At 46.2% G+C, this 21,156-nt stretch overlaps 4 protein-coding genes across 4 annotated transcripts; 3 read left to right on the top strand and 1 right to left on the bottom strand.

The window, feature by feature from the left end:
* Positions 1-2,969: 2,969 nt before the first annotated feature.
* On the top strand, positions 2,970-3,791 carry N7520_010601 (Bcboa17; the record flags this gene model as incomplete). Its single annotated transcript, XM_057144534.1, has 1 exon — positions 2,970-3,791. One exon carries the CDS (start codon positions 2,970-2,972, stop codon positions 3,789-3,791), a length of 822 nt encoding a protein of 273 aa, XP_056990288.1.
* A 143-nt stretch (positions 3,792-3,934) lies between these two features.
* N7520_010600 (uncharacterized protein) lies at positions 3,935-4,305 on the bottom strand (the record flags this gene model as incomplete). Its single annotated transcript, XM_057144533.1, has 2 exons — positions 3,935-4,153; positions 4,255-4,305. 2 exons carry the CDS (start codon positions 4,303-4,305, stop codon positions 3,935-3,937), a joined length of 270 nt encoding a protein of 89 aa, XP_056990287.1.
* A 6,589-nt stretch (positions 4,306-10,894) lies between these two features.
* On the top strand, positions 10,895-12,211 carry ecm33 (GPI-anchored protein Ecm33; the record flags this gene model as incomplete). The annotated part of the gene is made up of 3 exons (XM_057144532.1): positions 10,895-10,958; positions 11,015-11,846; positions 11,908-12,211. 3 exons carry the CDS (start codon positions 10,895-10,897, stop codon positions 12,209-12,211), a joined length of 1,200 nt encoding a protein of 399 aa, XP_056990286.1.
* A 7,228-nt stretch (positions 12,212-19,439) lies between these two features.
* N7520_010598 (putative HLH DNA binding domain protein) lies at positions 19,440-20,676 on the top strand (the record flags this gene model as incomplete). Its single annotated transcript, XM_057144531.1, has 2 exons — positions 19,440-19,498; positions 19,548-20,676. 2 exons carry the CDS (start codon positions 19,440-19,442, stop codon positions 20,674-20,676), a joined length of 1,188 nt encoding a protein of 395 aa, XP_056990285.1.
* Positions 20,677-21,156: the final 480 nt, after the last annotated feature.

Raw genomic sequence — 21,156 nt, 5'->3', positions numbered from 1 at the left:
CGCAGGTAATTCACCGTAAATCAGGTACGCGGAACGCTTAAAGTGTGGTCACCTTCCGTAGAAATGTGACAGTGTACATTCCAATTTCCCGCGCCACTCCTTCGAGGTGGTATACATTCCAAGCCTTAAAGCACTTTCCGTCTTTTTGGTTAATTTGCCCTTGAGTGCAATTAAAAAGACATACTTAGAAAACTTGAATGGGCCCAAGAGCCAGATATCGGCTCTATACTATATTGCATATCGCCAGTAAGCTATGACGGCTTCAGAATATGATCTGGTTTCGTCCACTCCTTGGAAATTTTGCATCTTGTTGCGCTCATTCTGCTCTTGCTGTGCTTATATGCGGGTAGTTCGCGGCAATTTTTGCCAAACGCGCAGATCCTCAAGATTTGAAGCCGCAAGCACGACGTCCGTCGAGTCTGCTATACCAAAGCCAGAGCCTTCTTGATCGATATATCGCACTTAATTCCTCGGGATGCACCGGATTTTCTGAATGTTTATCTGATGTCATATTGCTATGGCTTTGAAAAAAGAATGTGTTGTGGATAAAGTTTCGAATGCAACCACAACACAAAGTATCATAACAGCTTGTTCAGACCAATCTCCCATCGTGCGCTTCGATCCGGGTCAAGTCATTCTTGAAGCCATAGATACCGCTGACAGTGGGCTCGACGTCGGTTGGCCAAGCTCATTAAGTGATGATTCAATGCACTGGCTCCTACAAGTCAAGATATGTCTGTGCTCTTCATTTTGGGTACGTGCGGGCTCGGCTTATCTGTGGTTCTTCCCTTGGCTACTATTCGCTAGATTTGGCAGCCTCGGCTGTGAGCTCTGCAACTGGTCTTGAACCCCCACTCAAGAACCCAATCTATCCAGAACCACCTCAGTTGGATGTACCTCCATCCAAAATACATTTGCTTATCTCCAAAGTAAGAAGCATGCATCTGAACTGCCTAGTCTTGTAGTGTGCGAACGCAATTGGAAAAGACTAGTGGCTTTTCCCTTGCCATTGCCCCATTTATTGCTACCAAGATTTGCACGCAGTTCATTGCCCTGCTCAATCACAGTGGGAGCCCCATCATCTCAGCTGGGTCTAACAGCAATTCTCTGGGGATGGCATGGACTGCTGTAGTGATCCAAGCAACACTCACAATGGACTTGACAGTGGCGGTGGTGTGTGACCGAGCACGACATTGTCGCTGTGACTGGGGAATTCTGCCAATTGCATTGACATTAAAACACAAGAGGCTTGTATCTGGGTTCGACTTCAAGTCAGTGATGTGATGATTGATGGATCAAATATGATCGACTTGGTTTATGTTGGTATCGCCAGCTAGGTACTGTGTACAAAAATAAGTGAGCGGTGTTGGTGCTTCTAAAGCGAAAGTTGATTTGATTAAAGTAGATAGTTCTTCTCTTCATGTTCCGTCCCCCTATTTCCCATTTACCATAGCCGCAGTTTAGCGCATGGTTACGTAAACCGGTCAGATGGCTGTGATCTATCAGTCGCCAGCGGTAAGTTACTGCTAGCTTGTTCTGGCTGAAAGATGTATCCCGACAGTTTATGGTACCTCCCATTCTATTATCTCTCTCTCTATTGTTACTGAAGTCAGTTTCCATTAGTCCTGAATTGTCCTACTTTTTTCGCTGGCTATTCCGTGATGTAATAATATTCTTCTGATATCATTTGGCTCAATGAAGGTCAAACGATCCAAGTTCAATCTTTTATGATGCGGCAATGATGGTGAGTACGTAGAGCTACCTATATACGATGAAGCAAAGTGGGTCCAAACTCTGAGATAAGATAAGGAGCCATCACGTGACAATGTCCTACCCATAATTTTCTTCGCTTTTTTTTCTTCCTTCTTCCCACACTTGTCACTGGCAACAAGCGTCCTGGGATTTTAATGTTTGAGTACCAGGATCGCAGTCAAAAAGTAGACAAGAAGCCTGCATGTCACTCGGCTACTTATACGAAGCCACTCATGCCAATCCGACAATCCTAACCTCCAACAGGGCCCGCAAAACGTGTCGTCAACTCCCCGGCGGAAACTCGAAACCTCAGATCACGTCTCCAGGCTTCGCTTCGTGGCTACCGGATCTGAAGTCTTGAGCATGGCCTTGCTGCTAATATTACACACGACTACTTCTCTGCACACTACAAACTTCTCTTCACGATTGCTATGATGATTTTTTTATCAATATTGAACCAGGTTGTTATACACTTAGACTCCTGGGGCATGATCACCAATACACTGAAAATTCTGAGCAATCTTGAAGAAATTTGTTTTGTTGTCGCTTATCGACTTGCACTTGTTGAATTTACCCAATATTATCTCAAACTTCAAAAGCGACTGGCCCCCTTCTTCTCAATCGAACAAAACTACCACATAAACTTAAAGACGCATGGACCTAGCTTAATGAAACTGTAAATCGTAATAGACTTGTTGTATCATAGACATACAGTGTTGTTTCGCTGAGAAATCACTGTGTAGAGTGCGCAACTCAAGAGGCTGGATAAGTCGGAGCGGGAAGAAATTATGGATTTGAGACTGTCATCCGCAAGCGCACCTTCCTGCGCTCTCATCGGTGTTACCGGTATTAGGATTTTAGCGCCGCCATCGAGTCTATCCTAAATTGAAAACCAATAGTTATGGGGAGGCCTTCGTGCAATTTTGTCTCGCGACGAGCGGCCGCATTGCCAAGCTGTACGGGAGTTGCGGCCGCTCAATTTTACAACCATGGTTGACAGCCCGTCATGCGAACACCTGCGGCCGCTCTACTACAATAGTGGCGACGATGAACACTTGCGGCCGCACACCTGCGTGCAAGGCATTGTCCAAATTCTGTAATTGGGACCCTATCGCGGTCTATATAAAGCCTCCAGGGTCCCAAGATAAGTTTCCTTCTCATCAGAATCATTATCTACTTCATCTTTCAATCAAACACTCCAGCAAAAATAATACACTATGACAAGAGTGTGGTTTATTACCGGTTCCTCCCGCGGTCTCGGCCTCGCAATCACCGAAGCAGCCCTCAAACACGGAGACTCCGTCATTGCAACCGCTCGCAAGCCAGAGCAGCTCAACAACTTGGTTAAGAAATACGGCCCACAGATCTTCCCCGTCGCCCTCGACGTCACAAACAACGACCAAGTCCTCGAAGCCGTCCAAGCTGGCCATGCCAAATTCGGCCGCATCGATGTCGTTGTCAATAACGCCGGATACGCCAACACTGCCTCCATTGAAGATATCGAGATCGACGACTTCCGTGCTCAAGTTGACGCCAACCTCATGGGTGTAGTCTATGTCTCCAAAGCTGTGCTCCCCATTCTCCGTCAGCAAAGATCCGGCCACATCTTCCAGGTTTCTTCAATCGGCGGGCGGATTGGTTGCCCCGGCCTCTCAGCTTACCAAAGTGCTAAGTGGGCTGTCGGTGGGTTCTCGACGGTCCTTTCGCAGGAGGTGGCTTCTTTTGGTATCAAGGTTACTGTCCTTGAGCCTGGTGGTACCAGGACCGACTGGTGTGGCTCGTCGATGAATATTCCTCCTGTCAGCGAGCCATACCAGAGTACGGTCGGAGCTTTTGCTGAATTCCTTCGCGGATTTACTGGATCTGAGCCGTCGCTCCCGGAGAAGATCGCCGATATTATTCTTAAGCTTCTTGGTGAGAAGGAGCCTCCGCTGCGTCTTCTCGTTGGTCCTGATGCCCTTGAACACGGTGGAAAGGGTGCTGAAGTGATCGCCCAGTCGGATGAGAAATGGCGCGAGCTGAGCTTGTCTTCCGTATAGATAGATCTATAGAATAAAATCAGGTCTTAATGCCTTTACTTCATGAAATGTGCTCGGCATCGATTGGGTTTCAATTATATAGTCATCCTAGAACAAAATATCAGAGAAAAGTTTCGTCTATGATCGAAATATTTACTCTCAAATCACCCATCAGACTTTCCCCTCTTCCCATCCTTCTCAGCTCGACTCTCCTCAAGAGCCTGTTGAACCCACGATGCATCCTTGTCTACCCGTGATCCCCGCTGCTGCGATGTAACCGGCGACTGAACCTGAGCATCCTGCCTTGCGGTACGGATCGAGCTAAAGCAGTACGTGCAAAGGAGAATGGCCATAGTGAAAGCTGCGATGGGTGCATTCAGGGACTTTGATTATTAGATTAGTCGCGCGAACATTCGCCGTAATGCTTGACAGGCCTTGCCCCTGTGGGTGCGATGAATTGACCTTGGGGCAAATGTAGACTCACCCCTGAAGATCGGCCAAGAGCCTTGTGATTTGGTGTGCCTTTTTGTGACATGGCTGTGTGTTGCTCAACTGGCTGGTGCGGATGCTGGGTCCAGATTAACTTGGGTTCGGGCATGCGGGAGAGTTGCGGTTCAGCGACAGTCCTACCCTTTTGGTTGTTTGATTCCAGTCGCGATCACTGCGGACACATTCGTGGTGCCTGTTTTTATCTAAGCCTTCTTATGATCAATTTGTTCAAGATTTCTATGGTGATGTGGTTGGGTGCTTCAAGCTTGAAGTCTTCAGTCGGGGACTCGGGAGGCCGGAGAACGCCAAGAATTGCCTGATTCATGGCTCCACTAACGGTATGTTGTCATCAGTGGCTCAATGAATAAGTGAAGTAACTAGTTAGTTAGTTAACCAACTATCCTATGTATAATGGCTAGTTTTCAAATGAAAACTAAAAGAAAGATCATTAGTAAATTTTCTGAAAATTTCCCAGAAATTTCGCTTCATAGTAAGCCTATCTATTTTGTTTGTGTGGAACTAAGCCGCAGGTACATAGCATAGTGTGCTAGTGTATAGTATGAACGTGTAATTAGACTTAGTATAGGATTTCAGAATCATTATGTCTTGGCGCCAATAGGCCCCAAGCGGGGAAGATGGAAGATGACTACAATATGTAGGCTGACAGCTTCACACAAAACGTATGTGATATTGGGTATGGGGGAGAAAAGAGAGAAGGAGCAGAAGATCTAGAGGATATGCCCCCAGACTCAAAACTAAGCTAGTCCTAAACGGGATGCCAGCGCTGCTCAGGTCACATGATATGACCCAGGGACACCGACAAAAGGGTCTAAGACGGAGAAATGGAATATACCCGTGCACTCGCTTCCCCGCCCGTCTTACCACGTTTGAACACCTCTCCGTATACTTGCTAGACTTCTATCCTATTCTACAAACGACTGATACGAACGATTAAGACAAACAGGCAAAGCAAGTAGTAGTCAACAACAGCACGTGCAGCCAACAGCGGCTAGACATATAGAACTAGAGCAGTGGGCGAATATCCTAAGCTTAATGATATACCCAGTGTTGGTAAGGTTTGTTCCCGCCGAAGTCGATAATTAAGGCATAAAGGCATAAAATTATTTCACTAACCATGAATACTTAGTGTCGGTGTCCCTGGGTCATATCATGTGACCTGAGCAGCGCTGGCATCCCGTTTAGGACTAGCTTAGTTTTGAGTCTGGGGGCATATCCTCTAGATCTTCTGCTCCTTCTCTCTTTTCTCCCCCCATACCCAATATCACATACGTTTTGTGTGAAGCTGTCAGCCTACATATTGTAGTCATCTTCCATCTTCCCCGCTTGGGGCCTATTGGCGCCAAGACCTTTCTCTTCTCTCCATATCACTTCTTATCATGACATTCTGTGCTTTAAGGTGTATGCTCCACATATCATATGCCCCACCGCGAACGAATTTGCTAGCCCTGGAGGTTGCTTCAGGTAATCAAAGGGGTTTAATATGTTGATTTTCCTTCCTATCCTCGTTGTAATTTCCTCAAATTCGATGTATTCCATGAATAATTGTCCCTTGGTCTTGATTTGAATTGCCCAGCGAGAGTAATCTAATTCTATGTGAGCCGATTTTACCTCATCACATTCATTCAAATCTAGCCCTGTTCACACGCTTCTGTTGCTGGAACAGATGCGCATATTGGTATCGCAGTCTCTGGCTTCCTAGGAGGTACAACTCGGAGCTCCCAGTGGATACGGATGGCTACAATGGCTACTCTGCGTGAGAAGTTTGAGAGAGAGCGGCCCTGAGAACCCGAACCCGATTCTTAAAGACTGGCTTTGTGGATTAACATAAGTGCTTAATATAGTATGTGGTTTCCTCTAACGAATATAATAGAACCCTACCGACGACTTTCGAGCTGTGTTGCAAAATTTAAATCGAGGCCGAAAGTTCCTTATAGGCTGCGAAGAATGATCTGGAGATGAAGAAGCGGTCTTGTGAACCGCCCTGATTGGTCTCAGTCTATCCAGTCATTTGGCTCAATTGCCGTGTTATGCCAAAATAAAGATAGCGGGCAAAAAAAGAGAGAAAAGTAAATGTTTTCTTGAAAAGGCCTGGCTGTTGGCTCAAACCCAAGTCTTATTAAAGCCCAGGGAGGCTCAAATGTCAAATTTTGGGTAGATTTTATAAGCCCCGAAGAGGGGGGGGGGGGGAATGAACTGTTACCCCTCGACTCGGTGCTTAGGCACTGCGCCAGGGTGAACTATCTAGTAAGATAGAGACAGAAACTAATAGACCCCGTTACATACTATGTACTATGTAGCTCATCTATAATCGAAGTTCGCCTCTAACTTCTCGGGTAGATATTCACGTAACTTGAGGCTAGATGCGTGGCCGACACAAGAGTTCAAGCTGCAAGAAGTCCCGGTTAGCATTTACTCATTGAATATATGATCTCAAGGTAGAAAGTGCTATGAATTGCACCTTTGCGCATTTGTTTCTTGAATACGAGTGGGGAACGTGTTATAAGGATGGGCTAGGGAGGGTGGGCATGGTCACTCTCTAGAGACAGAATGAAGGAAAGCGTTAGTTTTAAGCTTAGTGAATAGAATTTAATAGCATAGCTTGCCGGTAAATGGGAGTTTGCGATCCCACACGTGCATATTGGACTTGTTTGAATATTATCAAATAAGGCTTGTTGATTGTTGATTCTAGTTCACTCTATATGGCTGGCTTGAAACAATACCACTCACTTCTAAACCCGCGTTGATTGATACCCTTGATTCTGTAATCATATAAATGGTCGATTATCAAGGGTTGTATCAAAATGGCTATTTACTGTAGTATTGCTTTGATGTTGAAAAGGTGCACTCGTGTTGGTCGGTGGGTTCTGCCACGAGAGGAAACATTATTGGTAATGCGATTGTGTACAGTTCCTACTAGTGGCTTCAGGGGAAGCCAAAAGTATATTTTTAATGGCCTCATATCATATCCTGAAATAGAACTCTGACTTGCTGTCCCATGACCAACGGTTGTGCTCTTTTCGATGGAAGGGATAACTTGATGGAGCATACTACGAATCTGGTGGATCAAGAAAGGGGTAAAAGGCGCCGGAATTGTGTTCAGTTCATTTAGCCGACTTGAAGTGTGGAGCAGAATATTTCCCAACGTTATTGAACTGGAATAAATGATTTCAAAAGGGAGAGAAGAAATTAGAGCTCTGATATAATGGACGAGCCCGTCTGGTCACCTGAGGATGTATGAAACGAAAATGTGTTGACAGCCTTAATGCCTACAAACAGGAGATGCGATCTTCTCGAAGTAAATTCGTAAAGAGTTTGTATTTTTTGTTTTCTTTTCTTTCTCTAGATACTGATTTTTGAATATTCTACGCAGCAGAGACCGACAGCCCTATATCCATTTCTAAGCTGGTCGTCAAAAGTGGAACATAACTATCCACAGATCCAATCAAACCAGTCCGGGCGACCGTTATCATCCGAACCAAGTATAAAGAAGGCCTCCTAAACAAATCGATTCGCTTACTATAATTGGCTGGAGCAGGTATTTTTGAACCCATGGACGACTATGAAAAAAAAGTATGCAGCAAGTCATGCAATTGGATTGAATCAGCTCCGCTCCGCACTTGTTCCAAGGAAACATTCCGAGGAACGCACCAGATTCAATCGGAACCACGGTTTGGTACATCAAGAGGCTCTCAACACACAGTCCTCTGGAGTATTCGAACAATCGAACCTAATTAATTACAAAGAGCCCGGGAATTCAAGGTAGCAATACGGAGTGTACTTTAAAGTATAATCCCGAGTTACGAGCTCAAATGACAGCGAGCTTGCGTCAGCGTACGGATGCTAGGTCAACCTGGGACTTGGTTCCTAAAAACCGGTACTTTATGCATCTCAACAGACTCCAAAAAAACCTGTCCAAGGTGGGGTAAAAAGTCAATCATCAACACGTCGTGGAGAACCGATTCGCCAACCAGAGCCCGCAATAGAAAATCCAGCTACGACAGGTCCGTCGTGAACATTGTGCACCACGTTCGAAACAAGATGTCAATCTCCGTTCGGTGCGACCGAGGCGGAGTAGCAAAATTGGAAGTTCCCCGTACAACGGTAGAATAAAAAGCCATCGGATCACTTGCCCCGTTACGGAGTCACTCTAAACCAAAACCAGATTAAAGACGTCTCCATTCTGAATTGGCTCCAACCCCGGAAGAACATGCTCAATTCTTGTGTACGGAGCTCCGTGGTCATTTAAAGAATGTGAGCCCCAGCCCCAGCCTCCCCCTTGACATTTCTCGCGGGGGCTTGGCTGCGCGGACTGCCGAAGCCATACATTCCACAACAAAAAAAGAAACACATGTCAGGCAGACGAATGGAATGTGAAGAATCCAAACGAATGACACGACAGCCGACAACTTCCAAGCTACGAATCTAGTCCCTAGGGCCGCGCGGTATCCATAATTCGTGTCGTGCACGGGTGTTTGTATTTAAGAATTTTTTGCCCCGGAACCACGGAGTAGTTTGGGTGTAAACAGTAAACAGTTGGCAGTAAACAGGGAAGTTGGTCAGGACAACGCGGCCAAGGTAATCAGACGTGAAATTTTCATCCAATCGATGAGCGAACAAGTTTGGATAAGCGATGCTTGAAAGTGGAGTTGGTTGTCAAAGTGGAGGAGCAAGTTGGGTCCTTCCAGCGATCTGAAACATTGATTACACGTTACGGGTCGGCATTACCGCTGTATTACCGTTATATTGAAATGAGCGATGTGACCTTCAAATTTCAATCTATCCATGGATCTATTGGATCATGATGGTTTATTTTTGGAGCTTCTCCTTGGCGGGGTCTTTCCGAGCTTTAAATATATGCTTCTATAACTATGCTCTTATAAGATGGATCCCGGGCTGAAGGAATCCTCAATCGGCAAGCCTTTAAAGGCGGAGCCCGAGTCCATGGAGCTCTAGACGGCGATCGTCGTAAGTCTTCTAGCAAAAGAAGCTCTGTGTGGATTTGGGCTTATTCAATAGTTTAGTGGCAAAATTTCGACCCTTCATTTCGGATAAAATTTATTCACTATGTAAGTACGGAGTACTAGTAGGTACAGACTCTGCAAACACAGCCTGCTTGGCTCCTGGATTCAAGAATTTCAGAATCAGTGTTATAATCAAGAAGTCGTTTGAAAGACAAAAAAAAAACCTGCTTCCTGTGAGGCGTGAAGGCGATCCTAATACTATTCATAAAAGAGCTTCAGTGCAGGCAGGGGGTTATGTATGTTGCTCAGGGGATTGATATCGGCAGGTTGTTTTCTCCATGACCATGAAAATTCAATCGCCTATCATTTCACGACAACGGATAACTAAATATGCGTCAGATAAAAAATCATTACGGAACGCAGCTAGGGTGAATCATTCCAGTGCCAATCAGAGTCCGTACATACCGGGGTCCGTCGACGATAACGGGGTGGCGGGTCTGTTAAGGCTTGAATTCCTGGAAATTTAGATCGACCATCCACGCGCAAGACCATTTCCATTTGATTGGTCGATAGGATCGGATGGAACGAGAAAAGCGACCGAGATGATCGTACTTTAATTTCATCAGCAAAATGAGTCGAGTGTATCCGTACATCAATGTTTTTGCAGATTAGGGGGTCTGCGAGCTTCGGTGCATAGATGACGACAGCTTTCTGATAGATATGGATATGACCCATTCACTAGACCTTTTTGAGAAATCAAGTTGAAATTATAGTAAATTAGACTGTATTTAATTATACAGGTAAAGATCACATTGGATTATTATGCAGATGGACAGAACAATTCAAAATATTAGCGCTGCAGCTGCTAATGCTAAGTACTAGACAATCCTACCTCTACTATATGGGTTCAACTTCTATGAGTAATACATAGTTGCTTTTGAATTGTTGGCTATTTTGCGTTTCTTCATGTGGTATTATTGGTTATACAACTGTTTACATGCAGAGTGGCGATCTCCTGCACTAAAGCACGACCTACGGATTATCAATGGATTCTGGTGTCTACTAAGTGCCGACATATATAAAACACCAAATTAAATACTTGAGACTATATTTTATAATATTGGAATCGATAAGCTTGAATATGTTTCCAGTCAAAATTTTCAGGCTCATTGTTCGCAGAGCCATGGATAGCACGTGTGGGAAAACAATAAGTCTTGGATCCACTAGAGAAAGGGGCCGCTTGGACGACTCTCTGATTGGTTGTAATACGGAAACAGCACTAAAACAGCGGGTCTTGGGAAACAGGATTGTGCGCCGGATGCGGTATTGTGTTGTACTATACCATAGGGGGAATACTGTATTTATAACTCTTGTATGCTGCAGTACAAAACAAATCTCCACTTTCATACGCCTCCTTTCTCTTTCCCCCAAACTTCTTAATTCTTCTTCCTCCCCCAAAACCCGTCCACTCGTTCTTTCCTTGTGCAGTCCTCCCCCAATTGCCTCCCATTCGTTCTGAGGCCTTTTCTTCCACTCGTTCTCCGTCTGTTCTAATTTTTGCATCTTCATTGGTAAGTCTATATCTTCTCAGGTTCCCCCTGAGTCTCACAAAAATCTCCAACTAACACGGTCGCGATTCTAGAATACATCGCCATGTCTTTCACCAAGTACATTCTCCCTGCGCTCGCCGCGTCCCAAGTTGCCTTTGCAACCTCCTGTGAGTCAAGATTTATCGATTAGGGCATTGCCACAATATACTAATGCTTCTGATAGCCTGCGGTGACACCACCATCGCCAGCCAGACCGATGCCGACACTCTCGCCGCCGATTGCACCACTGTCAGCGGTGATGTGACTATCAAGTCGTCCTACGCCTCCAGCCTTGACCTTGGTGCCATCAAGAAGATCACCGGTACCCTCAGCTGCACTGACGCTCCCAACATCACCAGCATCATTGGTGCTTCTCTCACCTCCATCGGTGGCAACTTCACTCTGGACGGTCTCACCACTCTCAGTGAGCTGAGCTTCGCCGAGCTTACCTCCATTGGCAGCATTGCCTGGCAGGCACTCCCCGCTCTGTACTCTCTGGACTTCGCCGCCGGTGTCACCGAGGTTGGCGATCTTAACATCCTCAACACCGCGCTGACCACCTTGGACGGTATCTCCTTGACCAGCGTTGGTCAGTTCCAGATTGAGGACAACACTGGTCTGAAGACTTGCAACATTAGCAGCCTCCAGAACGCCACTGGTCTGATCAGCTTCGCTGGTAACCTCGACACCCTGGAGGTTGACCTGTCCAGCCTGGGCACTGGTACCTCTATGACTTTCCGTAACATCAGCAGCATCTCCATTCCCTCTCTGGAGAAGCTGACCGGTCAGCTCGGATTCTGGGGTACTGACTTTGCCACTTTCTCTGCCCCCAAGCTCACTACCTCTGGTGACCTTGTCTTCACCGACAACTCCAAGCTTTCCAACATCAGCATGCCCGTCTTGAAGACCGTCGATGGTGGTTTCACCGTTACCCGCAACGACGAGCTCCAGGTCATTGACCTTCCTGACCTTGAGACCGTTGCCGGTGCCATTGACTTCACCGGTAACTTCTACGAGTAAGTCTCACAAATGACTCTGAATTAAGATCGATTCACGTACTAATGCTTTATTCTGCAGGGTTGAGTTCGGTTCCCTTGAGCGTGTCGCTGGTGCTTTCCGTATCGAGTCCACCAACGGTACTTTCAGCTGCGAGAAGATGAAGGCTGCCTACAAGACCACCGACATTGTCAAGGGCTCATGGAACTGCTATGCTAACACCACCGACCCCACCACCGCTACCGGTGAGTCTGGCACCGAGTCTGGCTCCAGCACCGGCTCCAGCTCTACCGCCACCAGCTCTGGTGCCGCTATTGCCAACGGTGTTGCCATGCCCATTGCCGGTGTCGCCGCTGCTTTCTACGCTCTGGCTCAGCTTATCTAAGAGTTGAACGCTGGATTGAAGGAGAGATCTGTTAGGGGAGATTGTAGATGCAGAAGTTACAAGCAACGGTTTCGTTTTCGCCTTACATTGTTTTTCTCATGATAATAATTCCGTCTTGGTGAGGAAAATTCACACTTGGATTCTGTCCTCGGAAGACACCGTCTCGTGCCGTTCATCGGAATGGAGTTTACCCTTTTATTACCCCTGCGCTGTTTGATTGTCTCAATATGTTTTATACTAGATTGCTCCGTACTGAAATGTATCCGGTTGCTTTCTGTAACCTCGCTTTCGCTCATGACCGGCAAATTCTAGGTTTAGATGTAGACATACCTAACCCTTCAAGTATGTTGAGTGATTGAAGCTTGGATATTCTTGACACCTGACTGCGCCCTGGATATCATCCCTTAAATACTAGTCCTTACCATTGTCCTTCTATGGCGACCCATGTCCGTGCAGCTCGCATTCCCAATTGTCAACGACATTTAGTTATTGGACAGGCACATGACAGCCTCCATCTATAATGTCTTTCAAATCAAGGTGCTAGATATGATCTCTTGAAACAGTGCAAATCACAGTACTTGAGCGAACCTGTGGTCTGGTTGTGGGGCTGTACCCAAACTTGGAATGCCCCCATATGTTGAAACAATTGCAGAAAGAACGTCCCTATGGCTCTGTCAGATGCGCCGCCATTTATTTTATACGCATTGTATTTTTTTCTCGATCAGATTCCCTATTTTAAAAGATTTGGAATTCTTTATGTCACTGTAACCCAGCGGACATATGTCAATATGCATATTAGTACATAAAATTGATATCAGAATATATATACATGCATACCTCGTAGCTGCAACAGATATCATGAGCAGATCTACGAGTTGAAACTTAGCAAAAATATCCAGACTCTGTTGGAAATCAATTTGAAGGTTGTCTTTATCCATTGATCTATCCAATTTAACGTCACTCGGGTTGAAGATATAACCATTTTGACATTGTGTGGAAAGATACTAACATCATGCCTCTCGTCTACTGTAGGAAAAACACTGAACATTAGGACGTCATTTGTGTATGGTTCGTCGGTCTCAATATTGGAAAATTACAGTATATATAAACGCTGCGAGGATGGGCAAGGGTTGAAGTCGATCATATATATCATCCGCGGGTTTTATATTTGCGAAACATACGCTATTCAAGCGTTGTTGAATATGTACTTTGAAATTACTGGCATGGTAATTCACAGCAACAGGGGCTTGACAAATATTGGGATAGGCTGAATTTTGGCTGTAGAATTGTGATGCAGAGATATTTATCGTATGAAGGCGAGAATAGTATAGCTAGGTGACTCTCAACTGTGACTAAACAAAATCGAAGAATTGAAAGTTCTAGTGTCCACGAATGTGCCCATACATGCGTTTGTAGCTGCCTTCAATTTTGGTAGCTTTCAATTCAGCAAGTGCGCCCTCAAAAATATTTACTCAAGTCCTCTTACGTTTAGCACTAGCACTAGAATTACAAATAAATGCGGATCAAGGATCACCGAGTCCTCAAGTTCGTCATTTGTAAACAAAATTAAGGTAGAATAGTGTAAAATATGACATCATTATAAAAGCAGGTGCATGTCGCCAGGACCGAGACCAGGAAATGCATCAAACAACTCATGCCAGATTAGTTTCTGCAACCTTGCAAATCAGGCACAAGAATCATGTTTTCAGAGATGTCCAATCTGACCTACCCACATGCACCTCAATGTCCAAAGTACCTTTACGAAACATCAAAAATGTAAGCGAACCTCCAAACCACATCCGTAATCAGCGCAGTACCTATGCATGATGCAATGCTCCTGGTTTCAAAATAAGAAAACCCCCGAACAGGAATATAGACATGTGTATGCATGTAAGTCAGAAAATATATATGGATGAACCATCCACAGACACGATGTGCATCAAATGAGCGCCATTAACCAGGATTCTCCTGGTACAGTACCTCGGGTACATTTACTTAGATCCGACAGAAGACCAGATCCAGACCCGATCCAAATAGAATGATACTACTCCATACATCCTACATCATAGCTGCATACGCCGAACCTCGGCAAGACAGCGAAGAAACTACTCCCGATAATCCAAAATGCCAGGTCCACTACTAGCTACTTTAATCTAGCTACATAACTAAGTAACCCCAGATTAAACTCTGGAAGATTCTCCCGACCACAGAAACGGGTCGCATGAATCGATCGAGGATCTAAGAATGAACTCTGCAACTTCAACGGGAGGGGCAGGGAAGATCCATAGACAGATACCAAACACACGACCCACACTGAAGTGAACCTGTTCATCCGTGCGTAAAAAGGGAAAAAGCTCGAGGATATTCTCCGCAAGCCCCTCCCATGGCGTCTCGTTCCGTCCATGTGCGTCTCAAGTGTATCAGCGATGCAGTAAGAAAAGTGGAGTGGATGTGTCGAATCCACTGCGGGTGGAAAATCGTTCCATCATCCGATTCGAGGATCAGATTGAGGATTGACAATCCAAAACTCAGTCAGAATGAGGTTGGGGAATTTAGTCCCGGAGGCTGGTAACTAACGTCACCTGCATTCCGTAGTCCAAAACGTTGGAATTGGGTCAAGGTTAGTCGGGAATATTTCTTCTTTTTCAAAGCCCGAGAATGTCGGTGGAAAATTGATTTTTTAGCATCGGAGTAGATTTTTATTGGTTCGGTTCCTACAATTGATCGGACGGTGGTACAGATCGACTAATTAGCGTGAATTCTAGTTGAGATTTGGTTAGTTCGGGCTTCGGTGGCTGGGAAAATAGAGGGGAACGAGGAGAAGTGAAAGCCAACGCAAGTTACAACGCAAAGCACAAAATAACATTCATTTCGGTTAGGTTCGATTTGACTCTGTATTACTCTATCTTGCATCAAGCAGGAACAGCAAAATCAAGGAACAGGAACAGGAACTGGGCTCCGTTGTGGTGGAGCGGCACATGTGGGTGCATTGATCCCGACCCTCGTTCCCCGCTGCCCAGCGAACATCATAAGAGTAGACCACGTACGTGATTTTGGATCGTGGCTGCACGATTAAAGCATTTTTATGTAGGTATCCCGACACGGTGTAAGTGACAGGTCAAGGCTAGAAGATGGGTTGGATCTGTCCTGTTCCTCATCCACATAGTAGATTCTTGTCGGGAGGGGACTGGGACAGCGCTGTCTGTCCTATTTTGTATGATTGTAATTAGTTGGTTGGTATGGAATGCGATCGGTGGAAGGGGGGCTTTCCAGATCTTCATGATCGACTTTAGCCACTGGGTTGGGTCTCGGGGAACTGAATAAACTTTGATGGACGATTCAAGCCGAGCAAGGCCGACTGTGAGATCAGCATCTGTATTCCGTCCTAGCCATAAGTTTTAGGCGCTCTACTGTCATGATCTGAGCTTTGAGGGGTAGGGTCGGGGTTTGGTTTGGCTGTTGTCACTGGTGCCAAGGACGAAGGTGGAGGGATTGCGGGCTTTGAGGATCTAGATGGACGTGTGCATGTCACGATCTAGGGGCCAAAGTGAAAAAAAGTCTGTTTCGCAGTAGAGTGCCACCTTTTCCGCAGGTACGAGGAGAGCCACATGTGGATCGAACAGACAAGTATGAGCTGGCTTTTCGTGGGGAGATGTGCGTGATAATAGATAATAGTGGTAAGGGATATGTACACTCCGTGCTCCACCTGCTCGAATTTCATTTCTTTTTATTGCATATGGAAAGGGTACCTGAATGCTTGCACTATTTGACGGGATATACGTCCGCCTTGCATTTGCATTTCACGCAAGTTGATAACCAGGAAATGGGGATTGAGTCCCTGAGCGTACGATCGCGTGTATGAGCCGATAGAACTCCACAGGCTGTATGGATAGTGCTCGGGGAAGTACAGAATTTGATACGTATCAGCGGCGAATTTGAGTTTCGAGTCCAGAGTGTACATGGTACCTGTCGTCCTTGCAGCTCCCCAGGCTACACAGGCCACTCGGGGAATATTGTCACGATTTCGCAGAACTTTGTTCAACAGCATGATCTTTTTTGGGAAACGCATGGTACTTTTGATGGGAATATGTCATGGTTTGGATCAATGCCGACGCTCTAAATAGGTTCGCCCTTGCTGCACTTACTTCAATGGATATTATGTATGATTTACAATTATTTGGATTCCCATTGATATTTTCCGATAAAATTTGTTATCACAATAAGTTGAGTTGATTGGAGTGGCGTTTCATCCCTTACAAGATGTTTTCGAATTGGCACGAGTAGCAAGGGTATTCCATACGTGGTTGCCACTCGACTGGGATAGTGGATTCTCCTTCAGCGGGGCAACTGCATGTATCCAAGTTTGGATTTGCAGTTTCAGTGGAGGCAAATCCCGAAATTCAAAGCAACAGCAGATCGATCTTCAACTGAAGAAACCGATCGCTCACGGAATGATCTTTCCTATAGCGTGGGCAGTGAGGGGAAACGTCGAAGTGGGCTATGGTACAGTAGTTTGCTGTAGCGGAAGTATCTACAGTGGCCGATCCATATAAAAGGAATTTGGTCTTGCGGATGCATGAACCAGTACTTTTGTACTTGTAGGTCATTCTAGCCCCATGTGGGCAGATCGAAAAGCAACCCAGGACAAGATCTCAAATGAACAACAAAGTGGTTCTTTGAAGTTCAGTAACACAATGCAGTTAATCCAATAAAATGCCCCGCATGTCCAACAGTTGAAACCTGACAGGTCGCAGGCGGGTCTCGGATGTGTCAACTAATGGCCACTATTGGGAAAAACTGCGCGGAAAGAGGCCAGTTGAGCTCAGTTATTGGTCCATCGGCCACAGAAGGCAGACTTGAGAACAGGGTTATTCCTTGTAGCCGCGGCGAAAACGCCCGTTCAATGTTGTGTAAGGTCGAGCGGCCAAAATAGTGCTCACAAACCCCCAAATATGAGACGCGAACCAGACCCAAACTCAAGGATCATGGAAGTTCTGATGATCACTGATCTGTCAACTCAGATCTGGAAACTCAAACGCAACCCGATAGGCCTGTCGGATTATCCGGAGCGTAATCATCTGCAAGTGACTCAAAATAGTAAGTAGGGAGGAGGCAAAGTTCCGAAGATCCTTAGGATCACATATGGGTCCGGGGAAGTCTCGGAAGACAAGACTTTGTCCGATCTCAAATGGTTCGTGCCTGGAAGTTCTCCAATGCAGCTGCGTGCTACCTGCAGACTTTTGCTGGGCACAGACGCGGGATCCTCTTACTTTATGCAGGTATTGAAAATCGCTCAAATGGACCATGATGGAAGGTTGGTTAGACAAGGGAAATTGTAAACCAAGAAATTAAGGTCAAAATAAATTGCTTTATAGTTACACCAACGTTTCCCGTCATTTTTAAGATGACGATAGCCTGTCTTTTTGGAAAATTCCAGGGTAATTGAAACGTGGGGGGACTAATCCAAGAGCGGCAATTTGGAAATATGACAGCTCTGATCTACTAACAAAGTAGTCTTTTCCAAGACCCACACCCATGGTTTAGCGAAGTTAATGGCACGGGATGGCTCTATTACAATGCTAGGGACCACCCGTGGGGCTAAATTCAGAGGAACGTGCAACTACTTAGGGCTTGACCCCATGTTGTTTTGCGTGAGACTAACGACGCCAAACGTCCGTGTAACTTTTCCAATTCCAAATCACTTTGCTTCTTCTGATTGGATGACTGACAGGCAACCTATCCTGGTCTCTGGGTCTTGGTATGTCCCAACTCGTTGGTTTTCCTCGATCGGCGACTTTCCCCTGAGATCGCGATTCGCTTCTAGCCAATTGACCCTAATTACCGGTAAATTGTTATTGTCTTATAACGCTCTAGATGACTCCATCTGGTCGGTAGATCCAAGGACCCTAGTCAATGGTGTATTTTCGTATTCCATAATCCTTGTAGTTGATAAATTGCCCCCTAATTCTAATGACGAGCCTCCTCGCATGTCACACCATGGAATTTCCATGGTCCTTGCTTGATTCTATTTGGTTAGACTCTAATTAGTGGTTTGAAGGGGATATCGGTAATTTAATGAGTTTGCCCCCCTTGATGTTATTCCCCTGGATATCGATGCACAATCGGACCTTGCAAAGGCAAATCTCTATAGCATCTGACAATGGGCGTTTCATGATGCATCCAAACAATAGGTGGGAGTTTGCCAGAATCTGATCTGGAATATGCAAGTAAAAAGGTGTGGATACTTCAGCAATGATTTCCACCATATTTCCAGCATTTTTGGTTGGTCAATCTACCGCTGAGATGTAGGTGGATCTTTCGTATATCTGTTCAATTTGGTTTCTTCCAAATTTGTTCATTTTTTACCATTGGTAAACAGTCACATCCACATGGAATCCGGAAAATTATTCAACCAAAGGGGTTTCGACCGTTCCCAGGCTAACAATGCACGGAGAAGGCTCAAAATAATGTCATTTATTGGTGACTATTGATGTAAGGGCGAACATAATGCCCTTCAATGTCTTCCCCGTGTCGATCTCGATACCACCAGGCCGGTGACAAATCAAGGGCGATGGATCATCGCGGTAAACCTTTTCCTCGGTGCTGGATCGTGATCTGGTGATTGGTTCATCTCTGACATTATGACTAAAATGCTCGTCCGTGCTAGATGTGACAGATACCAGACATCTTTCCCTGCCCCTCTATCATTCTCTGACGCTTCTTCCGTTGTGGGTCTTGATGGTCCAGAACCCACCCGGGATGTGAGCCTCGTTTCCCCGTGGGTCTACAGCCGACGCATGCACTATGCATAGTATCTGCCCTGTATGACATTCCGGCTTCCGCGCTTGAGGTCTTTCGATGATCGGCTCTGATCGTTCATCGTTTCCCCCTCCCTTGGGCCTAGGTACGATTTGAGATACACACGAGTCAAAAGTACTCGCCCCCTCGTCATGGTTGACATATAAACCATGAACCCAGCCCCGTATCCCTGGATTTCATTATCTCATTCATTGTCTTCGCCTCGTGGATATCGATCCCTCGCCTTTGTCTATACTTGCCTTTGTTTCATCTCCACCCTGTGTGCATATTGGTATTGTTTTTTGTTTTCGATCGTGTGGAAATCTCGTGCCTTTCCAGCTTTCGACTACCAGTATATAAGTTCTTGCGTCATTTGATTATATCGATCTTGGCTTCTGCACATATCACTTCGCCATATCAACGACACACCATGATGTATGAGGAAATGGGTTCTATGACTGATGATGTTCAGCGACGCTGCTCGCTTCCGTGAGTGTTCATGACCTGTGGGTATCCATCCCATTCTAATCGAGATCAGCTCTCTGAAATCAACCACTTCCGCTATGAGTGGTTCTGACCTGGGTGAGGATCGCCGTCTGCCTCCCCTCCCCCGCGTGGACCCATTGCCCCGCGGTCCTTTCAACTTGAACCCCTTCCATGTCAAGGAAGCCTTCCCTCCCAGCACCCCGGGCCCGCAAGACTCGTTCCAGTTCAAGTCACCATGGTCCGGCAGCGAGTCCCTTCTGGCTCCTCCTTCCCCAGCCAACTCTGCCGAAAGCTCCTGGCAAGAGCCCTTCGTTGCCCAGAAAGCCGCCTCGACCGAGTGGCCTAATGATCTTTCCCAGACGGAGATCATGGCACTGATCGCCCCAAAGAACATCAACCGCAAACAGCCTCTCCAGCAGCTATGCGGCCGCAAGCGCAAGGGCAGCACCACATCTCCCGACCCCGATGACCAGCGGGAGAAGCACCGAATCGCAGAGGGCAACCGTCGCAAGAATCTCAGCCAGCTACACCGCGAGCTGGACAGCCGCATCCACGACTTCTTCCTGGAGCGCGCAGGCTGGAACCCATCCAAAAGCCTAACCCAATCTAAAGAGCACATTGTTCAAGGCGCAGTCTACCTCATCGACTTCATGCTAGCAATAATCGTACACCTCATCCGCCAGGAACAGGTCACTCCACAACTATCTGAGAAACTGCAGCCCCAAGTCCGCTGCATGCAGCTCCAGCAGCTAGTCACATCTCTTCAGCAACAAAATCAAACAACGCAACAGCAGCTCCGCGCCGCCAAAGCCGAGAATGAGCTCCTAGCAGACCGCAACCGCGCCCTCGAGTTCCAGCTCAAGTCCTACGAGGCCATGTTCCGCTCCCCAAAGTCTGAGAACACCAGCCCCAGACCCCTAGTCGATGTCCCCGAGCACAAGCGCCAGAAGAAAGGTGGCCTCCCAGGCCTCCGCGTCTTCTGTGATGAAATCGGTGCCTCCGAGCCCACTACTACTACTACCTACCATGACAACCTCCACAGTGCCACTTCTCAAACCTTCGGCACTTCCTACCTCACCTCCACACCACCTGTCACTGGCCCCTCATCCCCAGCTTTCTTCCCTTCGCAATCTTTTACCTATCCCCCTTCGCGACGCCACTCCCTGATCCCGTCGCCATAAGTGCAGACATTGATGATGCATGCTTCCACTGATTCTGATGATGATTCCCCCCTTTCGCGCCACTTTACTCCCCCCTGCAGGAGTTGCCCCCTGCGTCGAGGACGATATCCTTTGACTTCTGATCGTCTTCCTCCGGCTGCATTGTGCCCCTTAGCGTGTCCGCACTGTAACAATATTTGTCTCTTGGAGACATGAGGTTTCCTCTCGGTGTTTATATTTCTTCTTCCTCTTCTTGTTCCTTTTTTTTTTCCTTCATCTTCTTCTTATATACTTTTTCTCATTTCTTCTGTCTATTTTCGTTGGTTCGCTCTTCATTCACTTTACAAAATGGGTGGCCTTTACATTTCTTCCTTTTGTCTATTTTCTGTTGGCGTTTAATGATGTTATATATGAATGGGCTGGATGTTTTTTTCTCCTTTTGCTCACACGTTTACTTTCTTTGTTTATACTTTTCTGTCGAATCAATATATGACGGTATCT

The sequence above is a fragment of the Penicillium odoratum genome (assembly GCF_028828045.1).
Source record: "Penicillium odoratum strain IBT 22623 chromosome Unknown utg000008l_segment0_segment0, whole genome shotgun sequence".
In the NCBI taxonomy this organism is placed as follows: Eukaryota; Fungi; Ascomycota; class Eurotiomycetes; order Eurotiales; family Aspergillaceae; genus Penicillium; species Penicillium odoratum.
The sequence above is the reverse complement of the archived record's forward strand: the minus strand, read 5'-3'. Positions and strand labels throughout refer to the sequence as shown.